This window comes from Pinus tabuliformis, chromosome 4_1, assembly GCF_031772625.1.
Source record: "Pinus tabuliformis cultivar Carrire ecotype Pingquan chromosome 4_1, CPIR1, whole genome shotgun sequence".
In the NCBI taxonomy this organism is placed as follows: domain Eukaryota; kingdom Viridiplantae; phylum Streptophyta; class Pinopsida; order Pinales; family Pinaceae; genus Pinus; species Pinus tabuliformis.
In genome coordinates, this window is record NC_142303.1 from 647,478,992 (window position 1) to 647,490,417 (window position 11,426).

The 11,426-nt window shown below is 35.5% G+C and overlaps 1 protein-coding gene across 1 annotated transcript; it reads right to left on the minus strand.

Annotated features, from left to right (window-relative positions):
* Window positions 1–508: 508 nt before the first annotated feature.
* LOC149177724 (germin-like protein 8-12) lies at window positions 509–1,198 on the minus strand. Its single transcript, XM_089421860.1, has one exon. The coding sequence runs from the start codon at window positions 1,196–1,198 to the stop codon at window positions 509–511; it is 690 nt and encodes a 229-aa protein (XP_089277986.1).
* Between the last annotated feature and the right edge of the window lie 10,228 nt (window positions 1,199–11,426).

The window sequence follows — 11,426 nt, forward strand, 5'->3', positions numbered from 1 at the left end:
AAGACAAAAATGGCCAAGCAGAAATCTTAAAAGCCAATTGTTATTATTATTAATATTATTGCAAATAAAAAACAAAACAATTAGGTTTATGGTTAAACACAAATCTTAAAAGCCAAATTATCGTTATTATTAATATTATTGTGAATAAAAAACAAAATTAAGGTCATAGACAAGCACAAATCTTAAAAGCCAAATTATTATTATCATTAATATTATTGTAAATAAAAAACAATAATTATGTCCAGGAAGAAATCTTAAATACCAAATTGTTATTATTAATATTATTGTAAATAAATGACAAAACAATTACAGTTATGGCCCGCAAGAAATCTTAAAGCCCACATTTCCCGAAATACTTAACGAAATTCATTTCATTCCACTCTAAATAAACTTGTGATCCATCCATCCAAAAACGTGAAGGTGCATCATGCAACCACCTTACTGCTCCACACATACACTCAGTGCGGTGCGATTATTATTATTATAATAGTAGGAGTATATCACTGATTCAGGAACCTCCGAGGACCTTCCTGATTCGCTCTACTTCCTGTGGAGTCATGGCAAACGACTTCGCCAGAACTTCCCCGGGAATGCCCGGCTGGGAACCGAAAGTGGCGGAGGGAAGGAGCAAGAAACCCGGATTTTGGCTGTTGAGTGCGTTGATGGTAGTTGCCACCTTGTCTCCGATGTTTTGAGCGAAGTGCAACGTTCCCTTTGGAACCACGAACACATCGCCAGCTTCCAGCGTTTGAGAGAACAGTCTGTTCGAACTTGACTCCACGAAGCCGGCAACCACTTTTCCTTGCAACACGTACACAATTTCAGTGGCTCTGGGATGGATATGTGGAGCTGCCACCCCTCCCACAGCCATGTCTACGCGGGCCATCACTATTCCCAGCGTGTTGAGGCCCGGCATGCTCTTTATGTTTGTCGCAATGAAGTTCACCCCCGAAGGATCGAACGAGGTGTTGGGTGGCGTGCGCAAGGCCGATGTCATGAAGTGTTGTGGGGAAACTTGAGTGGGATTAAGGCATGCCACTCCGTTCACAGAAATGGAAGACTTGGTGTCTGCGACGCAGAAATCCTGCAACGCCTCTGGATCTCCGCTGATCATCATCGGAAGAGCCAGCAGAAAGAAAAGGATGCCTACATTGGCCATACAGCCTGCAGAGGAGACGACGAGTGCAGCTACGGCCATTGCAACTCACGAGCTCTAAAGGGTAACAGCTAAAATGAAGTGCGATGTGTTGCACTTCTTTAACATCTATTTATAGCTCAATGCCCGAATTCTTAACTCCTATTTTTAGAAGTCAGTTACTCAGTTCGTTACAGTTCGTTAGATTTAGTCTTTTTATATTTAAATTTAAAACAAATTTGGTAAAATAAATTTTAAAAATAATGAAATATTCTTTATACTATTTCAGTTAGAAGTAGTCGTATTTATGTTCGTGTTTGAAAATATTAAAATAATAGTTATTTTAAGTGGAAGTGGTATTTATATTTGATTTAAATTGGTTTAATTATTAATTTTTTTTAATTTTTATTTTTATTTTTATATAATTTTACTGAATCAAATATTTTAATTAATAATTTTATTTTCTATTTTTATATAATTTGATCTGGTCAAAATGTTTACATAACATAATATAATTGGACATTACAACAACTATTCCATAATGAGATGGAGAGGGTGTTTTTGCCCAAAAAAAAGTAATAAAATTAAATTAAAAAATTTATATATAAAATATTTTGATTGTGAAATGAGAATGGATTTTGGCATGTGGTATTGATGGGTCATGGTATTGGCCCATGGTATGGTATGGTTAATAATATCCATTGTAAAGTGGGGTGAGTACCCATGGTTAAAAGTTTTGTTAATTATAAGTATTATTTTGATTGTAAAATGAAAGATGGTTTTTGGGCATGTGGTATTGATGAGCATGTCATATTGGCCCATGGTATGGTATAGTTAATAATATCCATTGTAATGTGGTGGTGAATATCCATATTTAGAAATATTGTTATATTGTAAGTGTTAACTTTTTTTGTACTTATTAATGAAATTTAAATATTGTTACAAAATTCTCATTTTAATTTATTTGGTGAAATGGATTTAATTTATAGCTATTATTTATATTTTATATATTTTCATGTGATAGAGGTGTAGAGATGTAGATATATCTAAAAAATAATTATAATATTTTTTCTTCTAAATTTAATAAAAAAATGTTATAAAATTAAATTCAAATCAAATATTTTGAGTTTGAAATGAGAAATGGTTTTTTGGCATGTTGTATTGATGAACCATATTGTAAGTTTATGTGTTTATTAATTAAATTTAAATATAGTTACTAATCATTATTCTATTTTATAAGGTAAAATGGATCTTAACTTATTGTTCCTACCTATATATTTTAATGTAATACATATCTTATGATTTTTTTTAATCTAAAAGTTGTTCACAATTTTATTAATAAAAACAAAATTACAATGTAATAAATTTGAATTTTATTATTTTGATTATTTTTAACATTTTAAGAACACTGCAACATCCCCCTTGAGCTCTACATTAATATTAACCAACATGTAAATGTTTATCAATTTAGGTATCATAAATTCAACATATTAAGCCAACATGTAAAAATATTTACAAACTTTCTTGTATTACATCTACACATTACTCTATACTAATTAGGTTTATAAACTTTGTTACATTACATCTACACATAACCCTATAAATCGATAAAAAATTCCCTATTTTATCACTTTTCACATCATTGCGGCTTGTAATTCTTACCTGCTCTCGGATGTCTTGCTGTTGCTTAGGCCATGCATTTTTTGGCCTCTCAACCAATCATAGGGATGAATTGATGTAATAGCGTGTCATTTTAGTGGATCAATGGACGACATTCAACATAGAGCTTTTGTTTTAAATTATGTTCTCGGTGTCAGACTTGTGCGATGCACATCAAGGCATGCTTTATGGAGAAGGTGTGCTCGATCACACACTGTGAAAAATTTTATTGGTGGGTTTGTCGTGGCCCCATATTTTAAGGATGTGCACTTTCCAGATTGTGAGTGCAAGAATCTTACCTCAAGAACAAAGGTGAAGCAACAGCATCAGCATACCACATGAATAGTAGAACTTACAGCAAGTTTTAGTGAAATATGTAAAAAGAACCAGAAAATTTTTAAAATTTTGTTTTCATGTTTTTCGTTTTGATGGCGGGTTAACTCTAAACTATCATTTTGGCAATTGATGTAGCACAGACTTCCAGCCTCAAAAGCCCAAATGCTAACTCTAAATTATGTAAAACAGACTTCTAGCCTCAAAAGCCCAAATGACACAAGCCATTTAAATCAGTGTTGTGAAAAGTGCGATCGGGATTAAATCGGCGCAATCGGAAAAATCAGAAAAAATCATTTGGTACAAAAATATTCATTTTTTTTCAATTTTTTTAATATCTAAACCATCTACAACATAAAATAAATACATTGACACATAAACTAATATATAAGATGTTTAATATCATTTCTAGGGCTAAAATCACACATAACATTGAATCATGTCCTGAATAGTAAGTGCTGACTCCTGAGTCCCAACTCAGCCTCAAAATATCAACAAAAAATATGATAATGTATCTCATCATGTCATAATGTCATATACAATAAAATGAAAGTCTAATCCTATTGATTTCCTCTACCCCTCTTGCAAGAAAATGCCACAGCTTTCCCTTTCCCTCTAGATGTAGACGCTGGTGCCTGTGCTGGTGGAGATGGCAGTGGAGTCTGATGTGCTCTAAAAGTTGAACAACTAGAAGTAGGAGCTATAGGAGGTAGACCACGTCCTCTACTAGTGGCAGGGGTAGCCCGGGCAGGTGGTGTCACCTGGAAACATTACAATCTCCTAATCCTGAAATCTTGAAAAACTAATAAGTCTGCTGGATTTTAAATGAAATCTAAAATTCTACTTTCTCCATATGAAATCCAATGAGGCTGGAACCACTCTCAAACATCTTGAGTCATTTCATGGTAATGTTAAAAATTTAAGGATGAAAATGATGATTAAGGAGAATGTCACTTTTACTTTAAGAATTTAACATTACCATGAATAACATATCCATACTAGGGCCCAGACTTGATCCCTCCACGTGCGCCACTATCCAAATGAGCAACTGAAAAACCAAAAAAAAAGTTTATAAAATCATGTTGCCCCGACCCCGCACAATTTTTTGGAAAAAATCGCGATTTTTTGAAAAAACTCTATTTTTTCAGTAAAAATCGGCGAAAAAAAGTAGGCGATTTTTCGTATAAAAATCGCAATTTGATTGGCAAGCTGAAAAATCGCGATTTTTTCATTAAATCGCGATTTAATTGCGATTTTCACAACACTGATTTAAATATAGAATGCAACGGAGGGAAGATTGAATGTATATAACTCAATTACCTGTCAATATTTTTCTAGAGGCTTTTGTATAGATCTAGTTAAAACCCCCCAGGAGCTTCTTCATAAGTCCATAAATAATCATGCCACACCCATCTTATCAGAGTACTAACATAATAGTTAACACATTATATTATTATTGTCATGCATTCTTAGAAACCTTAATAAAGACAGAGCAATGCTTTGTATTATGTAAACTTACCCTCATGTAGACAATATACACTTGTCCATAGTTATGGATTCTTACACATCACGTCTTTTCCAGTTGAGGACAAAACAAGCATACTAACCTTATTACAAGAATAGGTGAGGACAAAACAAGCATACTAACCTTGTTGCAAAAACAACAAACATTTAAGGGTAAGTACGAGATGGGCATGCTCTCAGCAAATTAACCTAATCTTTTTCTAATTGTATGGTACATATAATATTTCCTCGTGAAGCTCAATGCCAACTTTCTCTCTCACTTGATACTTGACAAACTTTATCAATGAATATAATATTTCCTCGTGAAGCTCAATACCAACCTTCTCTCTCACTTGATACTTCACCAACTTTATCAATGTATGCATATTTGTAGAAGTCGATTTCTCCACATTGATTAAAAATTTTGCACGCACTTCTGAAACTTTTGCGCCACCCAGCATCACACCTTTCAGTCCTGCTTTCTCGATGATAGCTCTGGTAGAGTGAGTAGTAGTTGCACCGTTACGAAAGACACCCAGCACTGCGTTCACTGATTGGTTGAGTTTTATATCTTCTGCTTGTTAAGATCACCAAGACAACATCTTAATGTGAATATGGATTACATAAGTAGTTTCAATCCAAAGGATAAGCATATAATCCTGTGTTCAAACCTCTTTAAAATATTTTGAAATTTCATGTGTGTCCACAATGGATAATGTGGATGATATAATTTTTATTAGAAAGAAATTTCCATTTCACGTTTTGTGTTCTAATTTCGAACATGGCAGGAGTTCTAGAGAACTTTGAAAAAGAAAATGAACATAAACATAAAAACATTAAGGCTATGACACCTCTCCAAGTAAGCTTTCTGGTATTGTCTTGATGATGGAAGAGGCTTTAACTCAAACGTTGCAGCTACAATAGCTGCAAAGTGTTGCATACCCTGAAAGAGTGATTTGCGGTAGCTGAATGTGAGTTTAGGTCTCTGAAATACCCTTTGGCTTCCATCAACCATAATGACCTTCACAGATTTGAGAACATCTGCAGTTTCCTGTTTGGAAGCATTACAAGACATAAAGCATCAACAAGTGCAACCTTTTATTACTTATGTCTTGATATTTTTAGCTATGCATTGAACAGTATGTACAACAAATTATGAAAGTAAAACAAAAGGCAATGCTTCCAATGAAAAAAATAATATATAAGTCAAGTTTTTAACAAGCACCTACCCATCTGCTCTTGCATTCATAGATACAACTCCTCCAACAGTTCCAAGTATACCAGAGGAAAACTCGTGCCCTGTAAAACCATCCTTTGAACATTGCAAACCCAACAGGTTGAATGCATAGCCACTCCCAACTCGATATGTAGCTGGTTTAATTTTTTCAATAAAATTAATCTGGTTAAGCATAACACAACCATCAAAGCCACGATCATCAAAAATACAATTGGAACCTCTCCCACGAATTAAAAAGTGTAAATTATGTTTGTGACATCTGTCATGATAGTGCATGAATAAATTAGTATCTTTAGAGTCCAAGCATATTTTGTTGAAAAACAGTTCTCATTCTTCTATGTTTCTCATCCATCATCAAAAGCATGGAGTGAGGTAATATTCAAGTAGAAAAGGGCACTTGGTTGTCCAAGGAGAAGAAAACATTATCCTATGGGTTGCCCATTTTTTGGTGGGTAACAGTTCCATTGCAGAAATAAAGGCTCATACCATGAAAGAACAGTCAGCATAGTTTTATGTTGTGGACAAAGCTAAACTGGACAATGATAATGTTACCGTGAGCACCCTCCCCAGGGGCTACTTCCCCTGAGAACCATGCTCTAATTGGGAGCATCTAGGGAGCGTTGTTGGGAGCATAATGTGAGGCCCCCTAGGACATCCCTTGCCACAATGGGCGTGGCACTCATCGAGGCGCTCTTGAAGCAAAGAGCGCACTCATTGGACACTCCCTAGACACCCCCTGGGTGTTCCTTGGGCACTCCCTAGATAACCCCTCAACGATCTCCAAGAGTCCCTAGAGACATTGAACCATGATTATCGTTTTTTAGTAGGTTTGACCAAAAAGCCGACAATTAATGGTAATTTTAGATTCTTAAATTAAGAGTTGAAATTTACTTTATCTTTCCTTGAAAGTTGACATTTCCTTTATTTCCTTATCTTCCCCTTTTTTCCTTTTACTTAAATTTTTAACATTACCATTAATTGTTTCAAGATGTTTGGGAGTGGTTTCTGTTGAAATTGTAACTAGGTTCGATCTTCATTATTATTGTACTTATGTATTTCATGTAAGAACAAAGAATGAATTATTATTATTATTTTATTACCAACCATGTTCTTCATGCTTTATTTTTTGTCATGTTGACCATGTACATGTCAACAATCCAAGAAGCAGGGTATAACGCAGCATATAAAAAAAAAAGTCAATGTCGTCATTGTAATCCCAAATCCTACTTTTATATTGTAAAAATGATTCTAGTATGAATATTAAACCATGTAATAACACCTAGGTAAGCCTATGATTCTTCTCAAAGGGTTTTACTCTAGGGAGTTTTTTTAACCTCGCCAAATTATTTGTGTTTGTAAACACAGATAATTGGTAGAGTGTTTCTCCCGTATATACCACCAAGCTAGGGTGAAGCTCATTGATGAGGTCTTAGGTGAGTCCTAGTGTTTATTGAGTCTATGTATTTTTCTCATACTAGATCGTGTGTCTTGTCGCAGAATTTGGTTGAGTCTCAAGTGGTCTGTGTCTGTGTATTTTCCCTTCCAAGGGTTGAATTAATTGTAATATTTTGATGTAAAAATGTGTTTAGAAATATTTTTGGTGAATATTTCCTCATAATTAAAACACCATTACCAAAATATTTTTTAGATACACTTAGAGGATGGAAAAATAATTAATCCCCTCTTGAGTCCTTTTAATTTTAATTTCTGGCAAAAATAAAATTAATATTAGCGAGAAATTATCCAAGAAATAAAATAAAGGGAAAATTAATTACCCTTCAAGTGGTTAATTCATCAAAAATTATTTGAGGCTATTTTAATAGGAAAATAATTCATTTCAAAAGGATAACAACTGGTTCTGGTAATGACGGAACTACTCAGAACATGTAAAGGTCAAAAGGTTGGCTAATAATACCACTCATCGCAACGGTTCCTCGGGAAAGGGTAAAACAACCAAGTGAAAGTATATGGTCGGCCAAAGAGATGGTGACACTGGAATGAAAAAACCAAGGCTCTTCTCGCAAAAATAGGTTGATAAAAATGGCAATCACGAGAGGTAAAGTGGGAATGTTTCATTTTTACACAAGCTTGAAACTTGGGAAACTATGCTTGAGGATACTTGAAGATGGTTTCATTTTTTCACAAGCTTGAAACATGAGAAAAAACTAAGCTTAAATTTGATTTCATTTTTACACAAGCTTGAAATGGAGACAAACTATGCTTGAGATTAGTTTCATTTTTACCCAAGTTCGAAACAAAAAAAAAAAAATATGCTTGAGATTGGTTTCATATTTACACAAGCTTGAAACAAAGAAAAACTATGCTTGAGATAAGTTTGCATGCCCCCAGCATAATGACCCAACCCGAGGTACATGCCCCCCAAGCTTCATTTCATTCACCTAAGTATACTACTGGTTACTAACAAGTGAATGGAATGAAGGTTCATTTACAATATCAAGTGAAAGACTCGACTGGGGATTTACGAGATATAATCAAAGACTCGAATTGGAAGGGAATATGTTTCATTTTTTAACGAGCTTGAGACATGAAAAGAACCATGCTCATGACACCTTGCTTCATTTTTTAACGAGCTTGAAACAAGTAAAGGAACTCTGCTCCGAGAACCTTGATTCATATTTTTAAGGAGCTTGACACAAGACAAAGAACTTTGCTTTGAGAACCTTGATTCATTTTTTAAGGAGCTTGACACAAGTAAAGAAACTCTGCTCCGACACCTTGTTTCATTTTTTAAGGAGCTTGACAAAAGACAAGGAACTTCGCTTTGACACCTTGATTATGGACGATAAGAGGCCATGGATTCCAACAAGTTCTGACCAAATGGGAGAAAAACGCTTAGGAAGGGATACATGTCAAGGCATCTAATGGAAAGATCAAGCTCCAATGCCCCCAATACATGATGCACTATATCACTGACTAGATCATCAGTAGATGCGGACATGGAACAGGTGGCCACATAATTAACCTATGGCGGGGTTGATACCACTTGCATACAAGGACCATTTAGGGAAGATGGTTGATTGGGAGTCAAATTAGGACCAATGAATGAAATTTGATCAATAGTCACAATTATTCCTTCATGCGGGAAACATATCACACGAAAGAGAGAAGAGACAAGAGCTCCCATGACATAAACATAGTCACAGCCAAGGAGTAAATTAAAATCCAAAGGGCCTTGGAAAACCATCACATCGATATAGACGATTTTTCCTCCCAAAGTAATAAGAAATTAGGAAGGATCCCTAATGATTGACTAGTTCCTCTGTTAAAAGCTAACATATTCTGGGTAACGGGCACATGCTATGAAGAACATAAAGCTTTCCAAGTAGTTGAGTACATAATACGAGCTGACGCATCTTCATCTATAATTGTGCTAGGTACGAATATATTATAAGCATGTACTATGATCTGGAAGGGCACATAAGAAGGAAGACGATATCCTGTCGGTCAACTCTAATCAAAGGAAGTGACCATACTACTTGGAGGGGTTCCATGGGAATGGGAAAACAACCCCCTTGCATTATGGGAATAGGAGGATTGCCCCCCTCTACCGTTGGAACAAGAGGATTTCCCCCCAATTCATTGGAATCTAAAGAAACAAGAAGAACTTGAGTGGTATGAAGTTCACTCTCTATGGGAAAGGTACGATCAACTCAAAGTGGAATTGAGTCAACCATTTTCTCAACAATTGGTTGGTCAGGAATGAGTTCATGGAATTCACATTCAGAGAGAGTGGGATTGACTAGAGATGAATTATGATCAATCACTTCATCAACTAGTGGAGGATCAGGGGAAAGCTTTCAATAACCAGTCGGAAGACGAGGTTGAGAAGTTGTAAAGTTTTCCAACACTTTTGAGGCTTCATCCATATAAGGACAAAGGTGAATAGGATGATTCCCTTCACATAAACTACAGGGAAATTTGATTTTACCATTTTTCCCATGGACCTTATTATCACTAATTGAGGATTTATCACCAACATGATCTCCATAAGCTGATGTAAGCATGTGAACCACACTTCTAATACCTTGGGAATACCAAGACAATCTCTAAGAATTGGATCACCCTTACATAACTTGCAAGGGAATTTAATGTTGCGGGTCTGATTGGAAGTTTTCTCTGCATTAGTTGCATTTGTAGCAATGGTTGTTTGGTTGTCCCCTACTTATTTTTCTTCTTCTTCTTATCCACCTGGTTACTAACTTGCAGGCTTTCACCAGACGAAGAGGAAGAAGAGGAAGAAGGTTGAACAAGTGAAGAAGGAAAAGAGACAACTTTAGGATCAACTGGAGGTTGTTATTGTTCAAGTGAAAGAGAACTCAGTTGAGAAGAAGTTTGGACATTCGGAACCATAGGGGTCGAAAATAACCAAATTGGAAAATCAATGGTAAATCCGAGAAGGGACAACGTTTCCATCTAAGGAGCACCAATATTTCCAAAAGAAGTTAAAGGACCAGGATTCCCATCAAAGGGGTTTCCTTGATTGGTGGACACAGGAACTGTTGCCATTAGTCTCAACCTAATATCTACTAAGGACTATTTCCACAGGAAGGATGTTTTTCCTCAGACAACTAATCGATTTTATAAATTAAAGACACAAACAAAAGAAAGCGATGACTAGGCAAAAGGGTTTACCAAGAAACCGTGAACTGCAATATACAGCTTGGAAAACCATGGACTTAACTTACGGCAGCCAATATCCCTTAATGTTGTGTTTGGTCTATCAATGTATACAAGGCAGCAAACTCGATTACCTATGGATGGATAGCAACCTATAAGGGACTCCCAAAATATACTCGACGGTACGTGGGAGTGCAGTCAATAGTAGTGTTGTCTAATGCGTAACCATTCGATGAGAGAGTTCCCATATACTTTTCTTGCATGGAGTGTCGCTTGATATACCCGAAGGTACGTGGAGAACGATCCTATACACTTACGTACGTGGAATGAGATTTCACCCCGGGATGAAAAGCTGGAAAACAACGACAGCTCCTATGTTTAACGACGCGGGAACACGTCTCTAGCCTAGACCTCTAGATGTTTTCATTAAGGTTCCAAATGCTCCTTAAGTTAATTGAGATAAATTTTAAAGTTGATCTTGAATTATGTTTCGGTCTCAAGGCTCAAAAATTGATGTCACCTGAGCACACGTATGATGCAACTGATATGAAAAAATGATTATTTTCATTTATGAAAGGTATCTAGTGTAGGGAAGAAGTGAAAACACTGATGCAACAATCAAATATGCAACCAACAATAGCTTCCTAACTAGATCATTCAATTCCATAATTCCAATGCAACAATCAAAAAGTAAACGAATTATAATTCACTAAATTTCACCTACATGAATTTTTTCTTTTCTAAATGAATGAAGATGCACTTATCAACTTTCAACACCAAGCAATGTAATCTATGCTCAATGACAATCTCAAAAACAACTTTCCAGTGCAATGTAATCTAATGCAATTTCCAGAAGTACTGATCAATTTTGAGATGAAGGCTTAAAAAATGTAAATGCAATTTATTTCTGGTTTTCAAAAG

What these genes read in the sequence shown, in the direction of transcription:
- LOC149177724 (XM_089421860.1), bottom strand. Translation starts at nt 1,198, where the DNA reads ATGGCCGTAGCTGCACTCGTCGTCTCCTCTGCAGGCTGTATGGCCAAT.